This window comes from Branchiostoma floridae, chromosome 4 (assembly GCF_000003815.2).
Source record: "Branchiostoma floridae strain S238N-H82 chromosome 4, Bfl_VNyyK, whole genome shotgun sequence".
Taxonomy (NCBI): Eukaryota; Metazoa; Chordata; class Leptocardii; order Amphioxiformes; family Branchiostomatidae; genus Branchiostoma; species Branchiostoma floridae.
The window spans coordinates 21,790,755-21,812,162 of record NC_049982.1 but is presented as its reverse complement, the minus strand read 5'-3'; the positions used below and the strand labels follow the sequence as shown (position 1 = coordinate 21,812,162).

The window sequence follows — 21,408 nt, the reverse complement described above, 5'->3', positions numbered from 1 at the left end:
GGCAGGAAGTTGTTAAACTAAAATAAGAATAGGCTCGATGGCTGATTGCATACAAAGTAAAACAGTTTAACAGTTTTACAGCTTGAAGAAAACAAACGCTCCTACAGTACCTGCACCTGCTTGATAATTATTAAATCGTATGCCCTACTTGAATAAAAAAAGTTCACTGCAATAATAAATGTACCCACATCACAAGGAGCTTATACTTTTTTAAACTTACACCTAGTTATCGTACTGAAAATTGTTAATGACATTACATGAAGTCATTCAACAATTTTCAGTCATGATGAAAATTTTCTGAATGGAAGGTGTGATTATTGTCATTTTCTGAAAAATAGAAGCAAGCTCTGTTTTTACCTGGAATCAATTCACAATACCAGTCCACTTTGGGGGATAATGTACTGTTAAGAGGATGTTCCATTTTTGCGCAGGGGTGATTTGGAACAGTCCAATGTTGCGTGGGAAGGGGTATGGCTGAAATATGCTGTATTTGCTCTTAAGCAAATGTCGGCCTTTCTAGTTATAACGTTATCAACATGTATACGTAGGTATATAGAATACATTGGCTGCACGGAGTCAGTGATCATGAGTACCATGTTGTTTTGAAATCATTGACGCGTCGTGTAATTTACCACAAGTGGAATTCTGCAAAATGCCGAGTGATTAAACATCATCGATACATAATCCATTGGAAAATAACACGGCCTCTGGGGTGTAGCTTTTTAGTTATCCTACATACAAAATGCATTAGCAAGGAAGCAAACAATCAAAGAAATCCTTTGAGTGCGTATGAAAACGCCTAGCCCTCAGTGCTTGTCTGTTATAGCAGTCAACTCAATGAATGGCTTGACATATCTAAACAATACACTGCGGCTTCGCCAATATAATAACACGTATTTATCTCGCTTACTTTGACCTTTCTAATATAACGTTATGCGTTTGTAGATTTATGGAGTCACGATTCTTTGTACATTCTTTCTTCTAATTAAATGAAAACCATACTTAACCTACGGTTACAAGCACAAAGAACCAATCCCTTTTATTTAATAGATACAACTACTCATATCTTTCAGTTACTTCAGTAAGGTTGTTACGCACATTCTAATTCAGTTCAAGGCTACATAGCCTGAACGATAAGCATAATGGCAGAAGCCAAGATGAGGATGAAATCCGGTGTTGTAAGCCCCGCTGTGCTGGTTCTGTCATCAATGATGGCAAAAACTCGAGAGGGAGCTCCGCTTCCATCGCCGATCTTTATGGGCATGACGTACACGGTGGAACCGGTAGGGGGCATCTCGTTCAGGTGGCCCACGTTCTCTATGATGATGATGTTGTTGGGTAGGAGGATCTTGTGAGTCGGATACGTCTAGTGAGATTGGAGAAAGACAAAGAAAGGAAAGGGCGAGGGTTAAAAAAAGAACAAGACTTATGAGACCGCATACCTCCGTGAATTTTTTGTTTAAACTTGTATTGGACCCAAACCGAACCAGACTTCCATTTCCCTATAAAGCATCCTATCACACCACTTCCTGCCACAATGTAATATTCACATAACTGCGGACGCACAACAACACCAAACAAACAAACAAACAAACAAACAAACACACCAACTGATTGCGATTCTCCCTTTCATGGGGGGAAAACCAACTGATTACAATACCTCCGTTTTCACGTTATTAGATATAAGTCTAACAGGAATATTAACAATTACCGTAGAGTCTCCAGTATCCGCGGAGATAGTGTCAAACCCGATCACTTTCACATCACGGTTGTCAACAAGCCATTGGGCGGCATCTGGGTGCAGTCCCGGGGAGTGCAGAAGGGAGGCGTTCTTTTGGTCCGAGCCCAGATATGGCACTGGTCCTTCCTCAAAGAACTGTTCACCCCAACCTGAACGGACTGCAGATTGCACGGGATACAAGGGGTAAGGCGAAGAAGATCATTCTCCAAGCAGAGGTTGAGTCGGGAAGAGCGAGCTGGTAAAAATCCCGACTACTACTATATCTCCGAGACTCAACCTTTGCCTGGAGAATAATGAAGATGACTATTGAACCCTCTAAGTGTATTGTGCTACATGTACCTACTAATGTACGTCTACGTACTGGATATCATCAACGTAGCAACTAGTTTGTGAACAGTAAATATAGAAGATTATATTGGACCATATAACATGATAATTGATAAATGAGTTGCTAAAATACTTAAGCATCCCTAATCTTCCAACACACACTACCCCCACAAGCGAAACCAAGTACCCATTTTTTACACATAGGTGGGTGTTCAAAGTAAGTGTTAAGTGTCTTTCATTAGGATACAACGTCTCGCCAGAAATGGCAGGAATCGAACCTGGCCAATCCATCTCAAGTACCCACCACAATATGATACTGTGCATCTAAACTGAAACGAACATTGCACCTTGACTGTACTGACGGTAAATCGTTGATGGAAGACTTACTCATGATGATGCCACCTTCTGGGATACGCCCATACTCTCGTTCCCAGTCCTGTAAGTCTTGCGTTGTGACGGCGTAGTCAGTGTTGTCTCCTATCTTATCCCTCACGTCAATCATCACTCCAGGGCCGGTCAGGTGGCCGAGCGGGATCTGGTCGACTGGGAAAGGAATCAGCGCACTTTGTTAACGTTACATTTTGTGAGAAGTGTATGGAAAAAATATAAGCAAACCTATCTACAGCATAAAGTAGGGACTTGGGCATACGAAAGTATGAAACGTGGCTAGTATATTGAAACGCGTTTACATAGCAATTACAATAAGTGGTATATCCAAAAGAACATTGTGTTTTTGTATGCATAACGTTAAGTGTAACGCAAGTTGGCCACTATCTGATGGGGAACCAATATCCGTTGGATATCAAGTGGTTTCAAATTGCAACAGTTTGGATATCTTTTATGTATTAAAAATATCACAATTTGAAACCACGGTCCGTCGAGTTGTGAAAAAGAACGGATATAGGTTACCCCATGGATAAAGGTGAGGTAGCGTTAACTCACGTTTCCACGCTCCTGGCACGAAATGTGCGGGCGCGTCTATGTGAGTCCCGGTGTGCTCGTTCATGGCGATCTCGTTAGACTCCAGGTAGTAGCCTCCAGTCTGGTTACCTCTGTATCAAACACACGGCGGTTTGGGTGAGGTTTGGTCGGTTGGTAGGTAAGGCTTGGGTCACATTTTCAAATCGAGGCCCGGCCGGGGTGTTTTAAGAAACGAAAAATTAAAATGTATCCCTAGAAATGTGCACAAATCATGCCCACGAATCGAATTTTGACATTTTGTGTATTAGTATATCTGTTGCATCATTATTTTTGCTCCCGAAAGCTACCCGGCCGGGCCCAGATTTTAGAATGTGACCTGAGCCTAACACAGGAGAGGCGGCAAACGCGTCCATGAAAGCCACAAACGATATCGAACAAAAGAAATGACGTTGCTAAGAATATGATCCTTGTGTTGGTTGACTCCGAGTGTAGATATTCCAAGTATTTGTCAACTATCATTTTTGTTTCGACCTGTACTTATATGCCATTCAATTCAATACTTAACATGAGCTGGTTCCCAATTTTCAACATTGGCTAAGGTTCTACAGTTCCTTCCGGCAGTAGAGCACCTTGTCCAATGTTGAAAATCGCAAACCAGCGCTGCTAGAAGTCTGCGAAGGCGGCTATGACAAACTACATGTATTCTCTTCCGTGGCATCTCTTTCAACATAGGTATTCCTACGCGGATGCCTACCTGTGAACAATAGTGAACTGGTAGGGAGGGTAGAAGGGGAAGACCGGTATGCCGCTCTTTAGGGACCATGTCAGGTCGATCAGCCGCGGACCGCGATCGTCAGATTGTCCCAAACAACCAAGAAGGAGTCCGGACACTATCTGTGGAAATGTGTGGATTGTATTCGTGAATATTTTCATCGGGTTGGTAAATAATAGTCTATTTATTTATCATTGTTGCTGGACACTATATGCAAATGTGACAGTGCTTTGAGACCGTATTCTTATAACATTGCATCAGGGACACCTATCTGCGATGCGAAGTAGAACCATGCCAGTCAGTATTGTTCAGAGGAAGGTGATGACAGACGGTCACAGAAACGTTGCATGTTGTAACTTCTTGGTTTGTGAATAAAAAAACTGTGTCATTCAGTTGGAATGATAGTTCTGCGAATGGATATATGGCCAAGGACTCTACAAAAAGTGACAGGCGGAAAGCTTTTCACCAATATTTCAGTACCTGGGACGGACGCCTTTGCAGGTGATCAAAACAATGTGTCGGGGTTTGAGACGGCTCAAGAGCGCCACCTGGCGTTAGGCGGTGATACTTGCAAGTGAAATGTATTGATTCATCAAAATACGTCTAAAGCGCCTGCTCATATCACAAAATCGACACAGTGAAACAACGCCACAGCTCTATACGTAAGGAATATCTAGGAATTTTGTATTACAAGTACATTTGTACAATTGTAGTTCTAATTCTAAGGTCGCCACAGGCCAGTTACAGTGGTTATTTGATTACGGATGGACATAACTGTATATTCTTCCTATTGAGACTGTGTCCTCAAACGGAGGTCACTGGAGACAGCTCATGTCAATGGGGGTCAAGGAAAAAGGTAACCTGAGCAATTCAGATTGACACCTAAGGCTACACAGCTGAACACCACGTGTACCCTTCGGCAGACGATTATACAGGAGAGAGGTCCCTGGCATGAAGAATTGCATTATCTGTCAATACCTTGGCTAGAGGCGTGCACATATGCATATATTATTCCAGCAAGGTTAGATCAGGTTACGCTAAATCCACATGTGATTGTTGCATCTTTGTAAGCTATTGCAACTGTTTATGATGTTTTTTTTTTGTTTTTTGTTTGCTTAGGACATGTATTGTTCAACTTTGCACACTGTCGTACTGACTGCATCTTGTAACGTTTAAACTGGCGTTGCCTTCAGCCATACAGCAAGGCGGGAATAAAAAGACGGCAGTTGAAATAAAACTTCGCGTAGTGAAGTACTGTAAATGAATTTAAGTTCGCGGGGATTTAATTTCGCGGTAGCAGGACAAAGGACTTTTCGCGGTGGTTTTCATTTCGCGGTAACACGATAGACTGCAGTCTAATACCATAATAGAAAAATGTTCGCGGTTAAGTGGAAAACCACGAACATTAATCATTTCTGCATTTAAAGTATATGTAGTCGTCGTAAAACCACCGGGCAGAGACGGCAAATTAACCAGCAAGTGAATTGTTGCATGGTTAATACACCGCAAGATTTTCGAATACACGTCGATCGACCAAGAATAAGTTACTGTAAATGCAGAAATGTTCGCGGTTAATGTTAAAATTTTCTATCATGGTATTAGACTGCAGTCTATGGTGTTACCGCGAACTTAAATCCACCGCGAAAGGTCCTTTTTCCGCTACCGCGAAATCAAATCCCCTCGAACTTAAATGCATTTACAGATTCTAAGAGCGCGTAAAGCAAAACGGCGAGTTTCTCTGAGCTCCACATCGACGTTTAATTCTGTGCCCCAACTTAACCCCAAGGTCAAGATATCCAATTTTGCGCTCTTGTCTATCCCCTATATAAACAATGCGGCTATCCATGGTGCCACATTCTGTTTCCGAATACCATCGCCTGTGGAGAGATGCCTGCTAGAATGGGGCCAAACACACCATTAGTTAGCGGAGACATCATCCACAATGGCTGCAACAGCTGCCGCGTTCATAGCGTCATCTAAAAACATTTGGCTGAGTTCAAACAGATACCTAAACTGACAGTTTGCAAAATACGGAATGAACGTTTAAGATGCTTGAATCTATATACCACTGGTGGGAAATTTAAGACGTTGGGTTGAACAAAGGCCGGGTTCTTTATAATGCTCAGCACAAAAGCAGTGTTGACCGTTTGAAAGCGGTGACTAGCTGCTGTAAACAAGAACACTTTTAGTTCATAATTCTTAGCAACCGCAACTGCAAGGAAACAGGACCAGTTCCGCTTCTCGTGCACCGAGCCGTAGAAACATGCATCCGAGTGAAATTGTTGAAAAGCTATCGCTGTCTCATTTCACATGAACACTACAATTTTCAGGCCCTGACTCAAGTTTGTGACTCGTTAAACAAGACAAGCCCCGAAACCTCATGTTCTTTATAATCTCCAAGCAGATCCTGCTTGGTAAAGTGATCACCTAACAGTAAAAAAACGTCGCGGGCTCAATCACGGCAAGGGAGTACTAGTTCTTTTTTATCATCCATTTTCATAATTATTCTAGTCAATTATTCTTGCTCATGAATGTATATATGTCATAACTCGTATTCAATTCTCCATTGTGCAAGATTATCCTTAGGGTTTAGGCTTTACAGCATCATAAGGTGTTATTCACAAGGAACATCTTGTCAATAGTGCCAAAAAATCACATTGATAGGAACGAATATTGTCCAAAGAAGTCTTATTGACAAATACAGCCTGTTATTAGTGCCATAAAAACCTTATCGAGAGGAAGATTTTGTCAATAGTGGCTTATTATTGGCATGGGCATCCTATTAATTGTGCCAACATTTTTATTGACATTAACATCCCGTACATGATCTCGGCCCTTAGGACTATAGATAAATTATTACGTTAGTATAATTCTTGACTATTATCTCTGCTTCTACGTGTACGTACTGTATATATATGCAGCATAGTATGAACGGCAGTTTGATTTTCTTGTGTTGTAGTGAACCTACTGATTGTATCCTTCTGTGTTTACCAGTAAACAATAGTGAAGCGATAGTCTGCGTGCATTGGGTATATGTTCATTCCTTCCTCCACAGTCCATGTCAGGTCTATCAGGCGAGGTTCCTCAGATTGTCCCCAACAACCACCGTGGAGTCCCAACAGTACCTGTCCAATGTACTGTGCTGTTGTAGTGAAGCTAATTAATCGGAAAGCAAGCTTACACTATGCCCACCATCACCCATGTACAAACATAAAGGGTGTCTTTGGCCTTTGTACCGTACAGTTGTCCTTAAACTGGGGCTAAATGTCCCCCTGCCCTGGACCTACGGTTGTGTCTTACCCTACCGGGAAAGTAGTACATCATCTCAGCCATAGAAATCTACGGAATGAATCGGTCGTTAAAAGGTCTTAAAAGTACAGTGTGACTCAGACAGTATACTATTCGACTTTAGGGTATTGGCCTTACAACAGTGACTCGACAGTATTTATCACGCTTGATATTTGGAACGGATTTGGTTGGCACATCGATCTACCGGATTTCGTTATTCATAACGTTATATTTTAACATTGAACTTGATTTGCAGCAGCAATCTTGTATAATGCGGCCCGCACAACTGCACGGAGGGATACTGAAACTTACCAAGATGAGAAGTGAAGAAAAGGCGTTTGTGGCCGCCATTGTACCGCCTAAACATGTCAACACTATGGCACGGTCAATGGCCAAATGTTCAAAATGTTTAGCCTCCTTCGCAGACCTTTGGAGCGGCGGTATTTATTTTGTGAGAGAGCGCTGATTCGCAGTTTTCGACATGGGCTAAGGTTCTCCATGCCTGGGAAGGGACTGAGCCGTGAGAAGGAGTTATTATTTATTGATATTAAGCGAAGATGGCGCAAAGTGAGGAATTGGTCTTGTTACTCCTGGTCTCCAGTTATGTGCTTTTTGTGCATGTAGCAGCTCAATGGCATCGTGTCCAAAGAACTGTTTAGGTAATATCAATTAAAATCAGTAATTGTAGATCTATTAGTCTGATATTTCTCAATACCACATCTATTGTGAACATTCTGTCTCCCGGGATGCCATTCATACGTTTGGAATATTTTTTTTATTTTATTTATTTTTTTATTATTATTGAACAACAAAGTACAGACAGGACAGAGAGGTAATACACTCTAGCAGAAAGCTAATATTCATATCACCTCTCAAAAAAGGATGATTGACAAGAACAAATAAAGTGACAGAATCGAAACAAACAATTCACAGCTATTTACATATAAGTCAGGTTACAAGGTAGTTGCAAAACGTTTGGTATGTACAATATATAACTGGGTCAACTTTAAGATACTGCAGTTTGTATGATATGACAGACAAGTTGAACCCCTTAAAAGTAAATGGATACGGGCTGATTCGGATAAACTATTGAAATCAAGAGAATTGCCTAGCAGGTTCTGAAGATTGTCGAAAAAAATGGTTCTGTATTGTTGATAGGTAGGGCAGTATAACAAAAAATGCACAACACCTTCACATCGACACCCACAGTTACAGGCTGGACTAGAAGCTAAATTTCGGATAAATAAACTTTGGTTTAGACTGCAGGTACCTATGCGAAGGCGTGTAAGGAGTGCGCAGGTGTACCGAGGACCGTAGCTAAAATGTTTATTGATGGAGGGGCGTACTAATTTCATTAAATGTTTTTTATACAGTGAAAAGCTAAGTGAACGAACAGCAGTGTCAAGACCATTCCAGTGTTGTGTTGCATAAGGAATAAAAGACTTTTGGTATCGACTTGTAGTGCAAATCGGTACCCGTAGGTTGTGTTTGTTGCGAAGATTATGAGAAGTAAAAACAGAAACTACGGGAGGAATCAAGTCCTTAAGATACTGGCGAGTATGACCGTTAACAATCTTGTAAAACATGACCAAGGAGTGAACGTGTCTCCGATCAGAAAGTCTTTCCCAACCAAGTTCAGCAAGGAGCGAAGAGTAAGAAGAACCTCTTACTGCCCCTGAGACTGTAAGTGCACATTCGTACTGAACACGTTCTAAACGTTGGGAATCACATGAAGTACATCCATGCCATATGATATCGGCATACTCAAGAAGAGGACGGATAAAGGACTTATAAATAGTATCAAGTACTGTTCGAGGTAATCTAAATTTCAATTTGTTAAGTGCAGACACTCGTTTAGATGTCTTGGAAATCATATTTGAAATTTGCATTTCCCATGACATGGTGGTTGTTAAAAAACTTCCTATGTGCTTATGAGATTTAACGGACTTAATAACACAGTTGTTGAGGAAAAGAGGTGGATGGTAAGGGGGATTTAATTTCTTAGAAAAAAGCATTTCTTCACTTTTTAAGGGATAAGCCATCTTGCCGACCAAGATGAAATCTTCATGAGATCACCATTGAGTCGAATGGCTGTTGAGTTGGGATTTTCCACGATATCCAATAAGGAGCTGTCGTCCGCAAATAAAAAAGGGCAAGTGACTAAACCATCCACCATGTCGTTAATATACACAAGGAACAGTAGGGGGCCTAGCACCGAACCCTGAGGTACACCTGGAATATTTCACAAATGAGATTACTGAGAGAACAAAATCACATTAGAAAACCTCAAAATAATCATATAAAAACTTTGCTTTTTTTGACCGGCGTTACAAACATTATGTAGTGTACGCAAACAATCAATGCAAAATATAGCCACAGGTATCTTTTTTGTGTGCATGATATTAAAGGTCATTATGCTCAACAGTTGATATGGTTATGTTGATATCCTAAAGACGAAAATTGAAACGTCACGTGAGCATCATTTTACATAACAGCCAATTGCAAGATGAGCAGAGTAGACAACATGGCGGCCCAGTTTGGCGTCGATAGCCCCGCTGTGCTGGTTCTTCCGTCCACGATCGCGAAGACCCGAACAGGAGCTCCGCTTCCCTGGCCGATCTTTATGGGCATGGCGTACACGGTGGAACCGGTAGGGGGCATCTTGTCCAGGTGGGCAACGTTCTCCAGGATGAGGACGTTGTTGGGCAGAAGGATTCGGTGGACCAGAGGCGCCTTGATGATGTAAAGCAGACAGTTGGAATACAACAAATTTGTGCCGGCCTCGAAAGTCAACAGAACAGCAATAAGAGCAAAATAAAGAAAGACGAAGGGAAAATTTAAGGAATTAAGACAAGAAACTGGAAATATAGTACCAAGGAGGTTATGATAGTACCTTGGCACTAGCTTCACCGGTGTCAGGGCTCATGGTGTCTAAACCAATGCGACCATCCTAACATTACGGTTGTCTACAAGCCACTGAGCGCCCTCTGGGTGGAGACCAGGGAAATGCACCAGATTGACGTCTTCAGTGTCTGTGCCAAGGAAAGCCTGGGGTCCTTGTTCCCAGAACCACTCCCCCCAGCCTGTACGGACTGCGGTCAGGGGGACACGTGGGTATTACTCATATTACTTTACTCACGTATAAGATTTGTATCAGAACACATGTAGTATGCCGTTTTACCAAGTATCAAAGCTTTGGATTATATAAATCACTCATTATCAAAGTCCATCTATGAGAATCACATGAATTCTAAGAGGCTATCAAAATACTTACGCAGGAGAATACTGTCGTCAGGGATGCGCCCATACTGCCGTTCCCAGTCCTGTAAGTCCTGTTGTGTGATGGCGTAGTCCGAGTTGTTCCCGATCTTGTCCCGCACGTCCACCACCACTCCCGGGCCGGTCAGGTGACCGAGCGGGATCTCGTCAACTGGGAACGAGATCACAACAGTTTGGGGTGCGAGCGAAGAAAAAAAAAAACGACTAAGGGCACCGTCGCAAAAATAACAGGTATTGACAACGATTTTAATCAAATTTTAACTTGAAATAAAAATGACATCCGCAGTAACGTGTGGTCTAGCTGAGGGAAGTAAAATTCGTAACGAAAAAGCAGACTATAGTAGTACATACTAATACATACGTGTTGCTCTGTTTATCCGTACGTGAGTACGTTTTAAGGTTAACTACGACATTCAACTGTTTTTCAGAACAACATGAAGCTGAAAACATCAAAACAACGTTACTTTGACGCAAACATGTACTAGTAACTCACGTCTCCAGGCCCCAGGCACGAAGTGCGCAGGCGCGTCCAGGTGAGTTCCCGTATGTTCAGACATGAAGAGGTTGTTGGACTCCAGATAGGACTCGGGGTACCCAGGAGCCAGTTCACCTCTACATGCAAAACACGATTTTGTTCTTTCACTTGGTGTGGTGTCATGTGCACATACATAATTAACTTTAGACAATGGTACGGCTATTGTGTTGGTTGGGATTTACATGTACAAGATCATAAGGAACATAAGGTTACTCACAAGGAACATCCTGCCAAACTCTTATTGACAGGGGCCTCCTTTCAATGGTGCATTTCTGTGGGGAGGAGCATCCTGTAAATTGTGTCAACACTCTTATTGACAGGAATATCCTGCCAATAGTGAAAAATAGCATCATTTATAGGAACATCCTGTCGATAGCTTCAGTCTTTAGACAATGGATAATTCATAACGTTAGTATACCTCTTGGCCATTATCTTAGCTTCCTGGCACTGTATTAGATATTTCCTATTTCTACAGCACTGCACCAAACGGCTGTTTGGTACAATGAAACTGCTACTTGTATCCTGCTGTGTTTACCTGTAAACAATGGTGAAGCGATATTCTGCGTGCGTTGGGTACATGTTCATTCTCTCCTCCATAGTCCATGTCAGGTCTATCAGGCGAGGTTCCTCAGATTGTTCCAAACAACCACCGTGGAGTCTCAATAGTACCTGAGAGTGCAATGTAAATGTTGTCAGTGATCAGGGAAAGTCATGCGCTGCGGCTGTACTCAGCCTGAATGAGTCCTTACGGTATGTCCGATAAAAAACGGTATAGTAAAGCCGCGATGCGTTATATCAGCCTAAAAAATGGTTCCCCGTTCTTGGAAGGGGTCAATAAATCACGAGGAACTATTTTTGAAAGCTGGACCGCAGTTAGAAGTCAAGTAATTACGCCTGAAAGTTGACCAATTTTCAGGGTTTTAGCGGTGCGTTTCGCTATTGTATTCGAGACGCCAGTTACGCACTGCATTGGGTTTTCCGATATACCGGGTTGTAGGACAAGGATCAACTGCTTCCGGGTCAACCATACCAATAGTGTAGTGTTGTTGCACTATCACCTAAGTCGGTGATATGGCAGTCATTTTAACACATTTAATGGATTACTGCACTCTTGAGGTTGTTTTTCAGATCATACTACAATGTCGAGGCTTTTCGTTATGAGGGAGGTTTATACGGAATACGGATAGACCAGTGCCATACTACAGGTGTGTAAAAAAATTGACAGTCTGTGCCAATGTCGAAGCTTTCCCGGCTATCAAGGCAAGTTTATACGGATGGAACAGAGACACAGTTGTGCGAATGCCGAAGATTTGCGTTCTTAAGAGAGGTTTGTATGGATCAAACAGAGACTTTCTACATGTGTATCATATAGAATGACACTGTTCTTGTCCTGTTGAGATGTTACGTTATTAAGGGAGTTTTATTCGGATAGAACAGTGCCATGCTACAGGTGTGTCAAAACAAATTGACACAGTTGCGCCAATGCCGAAGATTTCCGTTCTTAAGAGAGGTTTGTACGGATGAAACAGAGACTATTCACATGTGTATCATATAGAATGACACTGTTCTTGTCCTGTCGGGATTTTACGTTTTTGAGGAAGGTTTGTTCAAATAGAACAGCGCCATACTACAGCTGTGTCAAAACAAATTGACACAGTTGTGCCAATGGCGAAGATTTCCGTTCTTAAGAGAGGTTTGTACGGATGAAACAGAGACTTTCTACATGTCTATAATATCAAATGTTTTCGACACCCACTTGGGAAATGGTTAACACCATCAATTTCGACTTTGGATACAAAAAGTACAGTCGTATCTCAAAATAAACCCCCCACCCCACCCCAAAAAAAACTAATTTGCATTATATGCAATAGAAACAGCCATGTAACTGCCGAACGACGTGCGCTAGGACTACCAAACTTGTTGACTTCTCCTTAAGTTTACTTGGCAACAAGTTTAAGATAATGAAATAAGTTTATGATATTTCGTGTTGCCATGGCAACAGGCAACAGGCATAGTTTACAAAATTCAGTTAGAACCGGTTTGAAGTTAGAACCGGTTAGAACCAAATTAAACCGGTCAGAACCAGTTAGAACCGGTCAGAAGTGTGTTAAGTCTGAATAATTTTGAACCGGTCAGAACAAGTTAGAACCGGTCAAAACCGGTTTGAATCAGTTAGAACCGGTCTGAACCAGTTTGAACCGGTCTGAACCAGTTTGAACCGGTTATAACCAGTTAGAACCGGTTTGAACCAGTTACAACCGGTCAGAACCAGTAAGAACCGGTTTGAACCAGTTAGAACCGGTCAGAACCAGTTTGAACCGGTTAGAACCAGTTTGAATCGGTCAGAACCAGTTTGAACCGGTCAGAATCAGTTTGAACCGGTCAGAACCAGTTTGAACCGGTTAGAACCAGTTTGAACCGGTCAGAACCAGTTAGAACCGGTCAGAACCAGTTTGAACCGGTCAGAACCAGTTTGAACCGGTCAGAACCGGTTTGAACTGGTCAGAACCAGTTAGAACCCGTTTGAACCGGTCAGAACCAGTTAGAACCGGTTAGAACCAGTTACAACCGGTTAGAACCAGTTGCAACCGGTCAAATCCTTTTAGAACAAGTTAGAACCGGTTTGAACCAGTTTGTACCGGTCAGAACCGGTTTGAACCGGTCAGAACCGTTTGAACCGGTCAGGGCAACCGGTCAGAACCGGTTAGAACCAGTTAGAACCGGTCAGAACCAGTTTAAACCGGTTAGAACCAGTTTGAACCGGTTAGAACCAGTTTGAACCGGTCAGAACCAGTTTGAACTGGTTAGAACCAGTTAGAACCGGTCAGAACCAGTTTGAACCGGTTCTAACTGGTCAGAACCAGTTAGAACCCGTTTGAACCGGTTAGAACCGGTTAGAACCAGTTACAACCGGTTAGAACCAGTTGCAACCGGTCAAATCCTTTTAGAACCAGTTAGAACCGGTTTGAACCAGTTTGTACCGGTCAGAACCGGTTTGAACCGGTTAGAACCAGTTTCAACCAGTTAGAACCAGTTTGAACCGGTCAGAACCAGTTTAAACCGGTTAGAACCTGTTAGAACCAGTTACAACCGGTCAAAACCAGTTAGAACCGGTCAGAACCAGTTAGAACCGGTCAGAACCGGTTTGAAGCAGTTACAACCGGTCAGAACCGGTTTGAAGCAGTAAGAACCGGTTTGAACCGTCAGAACCAGTTTGAACTGGTTAGAACCAGTTACAACCGGTCAGAACCAGTTTGAAATGGTTAGAACCAGTTAGTACCGGTCAGAACCAGTTAGAACCGGTTTGAACCGGCCAGAACCGGTTTGAAGCAGTTAGAACCGGTTTGAACCGTCAGAACCAGTTTGAACCGCTCAGAACCAGTTTGAAACGGTCAGAACCTGTTTGAACCAGTTAGAACCGGTTTGGACCGGTTTGAACCGGTTAGAACCTGTTACAACCGGTCAGAACCCGTTAGAACCTGTCAGAACCAGTTCGAACCAGTTAGAACCAGTTAGAACCGATTTGAACCAGTTAGAACCGGTCAGGACCAGTTTGAACTGGTTTGAACCAGTCAGAACCAGTTTGAACCTGTTAGAATTGGTTACAACTAAGGGGGTTGATAAATGGCAAAGTCAAATTTTTTCGACACCCATTTTTGAAATGCAAGATTTGGATGCAAAAAGTAAAGTCGTATCTCAAAATTAACCCCCCATCCGACCCAAAAAACTAATTTGCTTTATATGCAATAGGGAACAGCCATATTGTGATTCATCATGTGACTGCCGAACGACGTGAGCTAGGACTACCAAACTTGTTGACTTCTCCTTAAATTTACTTGGCAACAAGTTTAAGATAATAAAATAAGTTAATGATATTTTGTGTTGCCATGGCAACAGGTTGCTGACAGGCATAGTTTACAAAATTCTCTGATTTCGGCGTAAACAATAAGGTTTCATGGTTTTCTTGGTAAACACTCTTGTTTCCAATAGCATTAACATCTTATAAAATATCATGTAGCATACTTGATTAAATATTCATAATCTATGCTAATTTGATGACGTAAATGCACAAAATACAAGATGGCAGCCCATGTCATAAGCGAAATGGTACAATAGGTTATTATCACTCGAATTTTGCCACTACTTTGTAGTTTTTACTAAATACATTCCTATGGATATTTGTAGTCCGTTCTTATTGTATTTTGTGGTTATATGTCGAAAATAATGCAACTTAAAACATTTAAGTTTGACAATCCAAGCTGAGGTTTCTCAAAGGATAGCTAAGATAGATTTCAAATTTGACACCAGTAGTGCCCATAATATGCACATTTGTGAAATATGGCACATTACATGTGGTCGTTCTTTTAAATCTAGAAGTCTTTGCCATTGCCTACACCGTTTCCCAGTAGTATACAATAGATCTATTTTCCATGTAAAATGTTATGTCTTAGTTACTTTTTCTGCTTTCAAAACAGCCACAAACGACATTTTTGCTCCCAAATTGCACATTGAGCCAAAATCTGAATATAACTTTTCCTGGAAAGGTGTAAATGTTATTTGCATCAAAAGTTGTTTGTTTTTTTACTTTGAAAGTAAAACTGCTAGTAAGATAGTTAATTATGTAAATATATGTAAATTACATCCCTGCCGTTACGGTACTGCCTTTTTGGGCTACCCTCACTGTCATTTGTGTGCCCAAACTCTTGTTGTGTACTACTAACAGTGGATGAAAGGTCTTACTTTGAAAATGTTTGTACATTTCCAATGTTCTTGTCCTGTTGAGATTTTACGTTATTGAGGGAGGTTTATTCGGATAGGACAGTGCCATACTATAGGTGCGTCAAAACAAATTGACACAGTTGCCCCAATGCTTAAGATTTGTGTTCTGATGGGAGATTTATACGGATGGAACAGCGACTTTCTACATGTGTATCATATAGTATTACACTGTTATTTTCCTGTCGAGATTTTACGTTATTGAGGGAGTTTTAGTCGGATAGAACAGTGCCATACTACAGGTGTGTCAAAACAAGTCGACACAGTTGCGCAAATGCCAAAGATTTGTTATTAAGGGAGGTTTATGCGGATTCTATCCGAATAAACCTCCCTTAATAACGTAAAATCCCGACAGGACAAGAACAGTGTCATTCTATTTGATACACATGTGAATAGTCTCTGTTTCATCCGTACAAACCTCTCTTAAGAACGGAAATCTTCGGCATTGGCGCGACTGTGTTAATTTGTTTTGACACAGCTGTAGTATGGCACTGTTCTATCCGCATAGCCCTCCCTCAATAACGTAAAATCTCGACAGGACAAGAACAGTGTCATTCTATATGATACACATGTAGAAAGTTGCTGTTCCATCCGTATAAACCTCCCTTCAGAACGCAAATGTTCGACATTGGCGCGACTGTGTCAATTTGTTTTGACACAGCTGTAGTATGGCACTGTTCTATTTGAACAAACCTTCGTCAAAAACGTAAAATCTCGACAGGACAAGAACAGTGTCATTCTATATGATACACATGTAGAAAGTTGCTCCGTATAAACCTCCCTTCAGAACGCAAATGTTCGGCATTGGCGCGACTGTGTCAATTTGTTTTGACAACCTGTAGTATGGCACTGCTCTATCCGCATAAACCTCCCTCAATAACGTCAAATCTCGACAGGAAAATAACAGTGTAATACTATATGATACACATGTAGAAAGTTGCTGTTCCATCCGTATAAGAATCCCTTCAGAACGCAAATCTTCGGCATTGGCGCGACTACTGTGTCAATTTGTTTTGACACAGCTGTAGTATGGCACTGTTCTATTTGAACAAACCTTCGTCAAAAACGTAAAATCTCGACAGGACAAGAACAGTGTCATTCTATATGATACACATGTGAATAGTCTCTGTTTCATCCGTACAAACCTCTCTTAAGAACGGAAATCTTCGGCATTGGCGCAACTGTGTCAATTTGTTTTGACACACCTGTAGCATGGCACTGTTCTATCCGAATAAAACTCCCTTAATAACGTAACATCTCAACAGGACAAGAACAGTGTCATTCTATATGATACACATGTAGAAAGTTTCTGTTTCATCCGTATAACCTCCCTTCAGAACGCAAATGTTCGGCATTGGCACAACTCTGTCAAATATTTGATACACCTGTATATGGCACTGTTCTATTTGAATAAACCTCCCTCAAAGACGTAAAATCATGACAGGACAAGAAAAGTTTCATTCTATATGATACACATGTAGAAAGTCTCTGTTTGATCCATGCAAACCTCTCTTAAGAACGCAAATCTTCGGCATTGGCACAACTGGGTAAATTTTTTTGACACTTCCCTTAGTAACGTAACATCTCGACAGGCTGTGCTAATCTTTATTGTAGAAAGTCTCTGTTCCATCCGGATAAACTTGCCTTGATAGCCGGGAAAGCTTCGACATTGGCACAGACTGTCACTTTTTTTACACACCTGTAGTATGGCACTGGTCTATCCGTATTACGTATAAACCACCCTCATAACGAAAAGCCTCGACATTGTAGTATGATATGTAAAAACAACCTCAAGAGTGCAGTAATCCATTAAATGTGTTAAAGTGACTGCCATATCACCGACTTAGGTGATAGTGCAACAACACTACACTATTGGTATGGTTCACCCGGAAGCAGTTGATCCTTGTCCTATAACCCGGTATATCGGAAAACCCCATGCAGTGTGTAACTCGTCTCGAATACAATAGCGAAACACACCGCTAAAACCCTGAAAATTGGTCAACTTTCAGGCGTAATTACATGACTTCTAACTGCGGTCCAGCTTTCAAAAATAGTTCCTCGTGATTTATTAACCCCTTCCAAGAACGGGGAACCATTTTTAGGCTGATATAACGCATCGCGGCTTTACTACACCGTTTTATATCGGACATACCGTAAGGACTCATTCGGGCTGAGTACAGTGTTACCCCTATGTGTTACCCCTGTCCCGTCCAACGCTTTGTCTACAACGGTTGTGTCTGACCTATCGAGAAAGGATCCCCATAGAAATCTACCAATGGAATCGGCCGTTTAAAAGATAGAACTTACCAAAACAAGAAGTAGAGGAAAAGCGTTTGTGGTCGCCATGTTTCAAATGAAGTCACAGCTTACATGTTAGGCCATGTTGATTTGATTATATGGATGACATCCTCTGGGAACTCCAAAACTGATGCCAGCGAGCGAATAAAAAAAAAGTTTGTCCAAAAAAAAAAAAGTTGCCTTCAGTATGAAATCAAAGTGGCCAGGAAGGTTGAACATAGGACTAAACACACATAGAATGGTATACCAACAGTCAGTAGGTGTAGGGACCAGTACATCATACGGGTGCAAAACTTTTTTTTCTTCTTGGACCAATCCGAAAAAAACAGACCTGAAAAAAAAATAACACACTATGTCCGCAGGCATGTGGGGTCTTACCGGGGGCCAAGAAGACAACAAGAGTGAAGTCAAGTAGAGTTTATAGTCAATTGTACCACGTTTCTATAGTCAAAGGTACAGAGACAGTTAGCCTAAATATTACATGGAGATGGGATTTTAAAACGCTAGTGGGAGTCCAATGATCCACCAAATAGATCCCTTACGATGGACAGATGGACCTACAGAAGTTTTAGGTATCCATATTCCTGTAAACTTTAAAGATATTGTGTCAATCAATTTTGACCGAAAATATATGAAAATAGATAAAATTTTGAATCCCTGGAAAGAAAAGGGACTATCACTTATGGGGAAAGTCACTCTGGTAAATACACTTATAGTTTCACAGTTTATATTTTTATTAAGTTCGCTCCCGTCTCCATCGTCAGCTTTTTTCGACAAATCATCGTCAGCTTTTTTCGACAAATATGAAAAAAAGATTTTCAAGTTTTTATGGCGTGACGGACTCGAGCGAGTTAAGCGAAAGACAATATATAATGATTATGATCAAGGTGGATTAAAACTTCAAAATCTGCGAGCTGTCGATCTCAAACTGAAGGCCGCTCTAGTGCCAAAACTGCACAAAAACGAAAATTGGTTTTGTTCTAAATTATTGTCCTTCTCTAGTCCTGTTCTTAGAACCAGTACGTTTCCTTTTGCACAGCTTAAAACGAATGATTTTGAAATCTTGATTAAGAAAGTAGTCAGTCTGTTTTTTCGACAGGTTATACAAAGTTGGTTGAAATACCAACTACGCCCCCCAGAAAATAGTATACAAGTCAAACAGCAACTCCTTTGCCTGAATTCACATATTTGTATAAGTAGGCGACCCCTTTGCTCCTCAGCCTTCTTCAATAAAAAAGTACTTTTTGTAAACGACATTATTGATGCTGAGAATAATTTTTTGTCTTTTGACAAATTTGTAGTCAAATTTGGAGATGTCTGTACAGCTTATCAGTATCATCAACTTTTGTCAGCTATTCCTCCTCAATGGAAACATCTTTTAAGGCAAGGCTCCTCAGAGCTACGTGTTTGCATCCCTGCCTGTAGAGATGTAACCTGGCTACATAGTAAAAATGTTAATAAATGCTTATATGCTTTCTACATGAATGAAGCCAGATTATGTGAAACTTCAGACAGGATACAGTACACGTGGGAAGATTATTTCAACTGTCCAATACCATGGCAAAAGGTTTATAGCCTACTTTACAAAATTTCCATTGACTCTAGTGTTTGCATGTTTCAACATAAACTATTATTCAAATACTTGACCGTGAACAAGACCTTATACACTTGGGGTTTGAAGGAGTCGCCCATATGTGAATATTGTAATGAAGATGAAGAAACAATCTTCCATCTCTTTTTTCATTGTAGAGTTGCTACACTTTTCTGGAGGCAAGTAGAAGACTGGTTTTTCATCAATACGGGGGAACATTTAAATCTGAACCTGTTTAAAGTTATCTTTGGTGATTTGAATTGTCGGTGCCCAGTTTCTGCCAATATGATTATCCTTCTTGGCAAACACTTTATTTTCAAGAACCGTCAACGCTCTCTTAATTTACAAGCCTTCCATAGGCTAGAATGTATTATAGCAAAAAGGATGGATAAGATAAAAGAACACTTTGGTAAATGGGGGAAAATAGCTCTATCGTTAAAACAGTGAATAGCGAATAACATATGTACAACTTCTGTTTACCATTTCCTTGTTATATACAAATGTGTACACTGCTATAAGTTATCCTCATTGTTTTCTGGTTTTATTTATCTTTTGTGTCCTACATGTACTTTCAGTATTATCGCTCTATGTATGATATGTGTATCTTGTGTTTGAAAAATTAATAAAAAGTTATATAAAAAAAAAATAGATTCCTTTGTAGCAAAATTGACCAATTAACATTGTTTTGAGTATGAGTCTATGACCATTGTTTTTAGTATTGCCAGTTCTCAAGTTTCCACACACAGGTTCAGGTCCGCACCTGGAAATGATCCTCAGGACCTGAACGGGACCTATACCTGAATTTTCTGTACTGGTACCTCCCCCTACCAATAATAGATTTTTTTCTTTCTGTCCTTTCTTTGACTTAAGATTTATTTTGGCATTCTATGGCATTAGTTATCTGTTTTCTGATACTTTTTTTTCAATCTACAGAATATTTGTGCTCACTTTACAGTTGCTTTGCATAATTTATTGTGTGGTCGAAAACTTTTTTTGGAAACGGCCGAAAATTGGTGCGAGCGCGGATGTCATCCATATAATCAAATCAACATGGCCTTACTAGATAAAGAAAAACAGGTCAACCCGACGATTGCAAGGCATGCTCGATGGTCAGAGGGCCAAAATGTTGGCATGCCAAACCGTTACCCCACTCGACCTGCACAACCGCATATAAAACATACCAAGATGACAACTGGTGAAAAATCGTCTGTGGCCGCCATGTTAGATGATTCTTAGATACGTTATGACTGGTCAGTTGACAAGGTCAGTTATGCTATAACGTTAAATACAGTACCGTGTAAGGAAAACAGCTTCGTGGTCAAAGTGCCAAAATGTTAGCATTCCAAAACGTATTCCACACAACTACATTGCTCTGCTATTAGAAAGAATACCATAACTAATAATTAGCCTACTCCATTGTAATACTATATCAAAGAATTATGTTAGCCCTTATTGTTATGTTAAATTAGGTTATTGAGCCTTATTCCATACCTCTATTTTGTAATTTTTTGTAATACTAATACTAGTAGTTATTGCCATACATTGTATCATGTACAATTGTCGTGCAATAAAGTTCTTCATGAAGAGATAAAACTTACCAAGATAACAAGGGGCGAAAAAGCGTCTGTGGCTGCCATGATAGATGCTTATTCTCGTGGCAGTCGGGAGCGGTACTGTATTAAAAACATTTTAGACGACCAGGCGGTCGTATATTACATGACCGCTTGGTCGCCTAAAATGTTGTCCTAACTGCAGTACCGCTCCCGGCCGCCAGGAGATGCATGCGTGTTTTTCCAAAGCGACCTTTCATTGCTTTATCATTGAGATCTTTGGGGGCATTATCGAGCATGGGCATTACCAAAGGCTCAAAGGGTGTTGTA

The 21,408-nt window shown here is 41.0% G+C and overlaps 2 protein-coding genes across 5 annotated transcripts; both read right to left on the bottom strand.

Annotated features, from left to right (window-relative positions):
* Positions 1–528: 528 nt before the first annotated feature.
* On the bottom strand, positions 529–12,137 carry LOC118414720 (isatin hydrolase-like). Of its 4 annotated transcripts, XM_035818921.1 has the most exons (10): positions 11,399–12,137; positions 10,822–10,940; positions 10,324–10,479; positions 9,943–10,141; positions 7,362–9,782; positions 3,744–3,883; positions 3,011–3,120; positions 2,456–2,611; positions 1,712–1,899; positions 529–1,366 (listed from the first exon to the last, which is right to left on the bottom strand). In XM_035818921.1, exons 5-10 carry the CDS (start codon positions 7,398–7,400, stop codon positions 1,118–1,120), a joined length of 882 nt encoding a protein of 293 aa, XP_035674814.1. In that variant the 5' UTR covers positions 7,401–9,782; positions 9,943–10,141; positions 10,324–10,479; positions 10,822–10,940; positions 11,399–12,137; the 3' UTR covers positions 529–1,117. The 4 variants fall into 4 exon arrangements, with proteins under 4 accessions (XP_035674814.1, XP_035674811.1, XP_035674813.1 ...); XM_035818918.1 differs by lacking the exons at positions 529–1,366; positions 1,712–1,899; positions 2,456–2,611; positions 3,011–3,120; positions 3,744–3,883 and having other exon boundaries at positions 7,401–9,782; positions 11,399–12,136; XM_035818920.1 differs by lacking the exons at positions 529–1,366; positions 1,712–1,899; positions 2,456–2,611; ... (1 more) ...; positions 3,744–3,883; positions 9,943–10,141 and having other exon boundaries at positions 7,401–9,782.
* On the bottom strand, positions 9,534–20,748 carry LOC118413632 (isatin hydrolase-like). The gene is made up of 6 exons (XM_035817158.1): positions 20,710–20,748; positions 11,399–11,532; positions 10,822–10,940; positions 10,324–10,479; positions 10,005–10,141; positions 9,534–9,782 (listed from the first exon to the last, which is right to left on the bottom strand). The coding sequence occupies exons 1-6, from the start codon at positions 20,746–20,748 to the stop codon at positions 9,534–9,536; spliced, it is 834 nt and encodes a 277-aa protein (XP_035673051.1).
* Positions 20,749–21,408: the final 660 nt, after the last annotated feature.

Excerpts from the sequence above, each read along its gene's own strand:
- LOC118414720 (XM_035818920.1), bottom strand. The coding sequence starts at position 9,091 with ATGGCTTATCCCTTAAAAAGTGAAGAAATGCTTTTTTCTAAGAAATTA.
- LOC118413632 (XM_035817158.1), bottom strand. The coding sequence starts at position 20,748 with ATGGCGGCCACAGACGATTTTTCACCAGTTGTCATCTTG. Across the intron at positions 11,533-20,709 it reads TTTCACCAGTTGTCATCTTG|GTACTATTGAGACTCCACGG; the intron begins GTATGTTTTATA and ends TTGCACTCTCAG. Across the intron at positions 10,480-10,821 it reads CGTGCCTGGGGCCTGGAGAC|TTGACGAGATCCCGCTCGGT; the intron begins GTGAGTTACTAG and ends TCTCGTTCCCAG.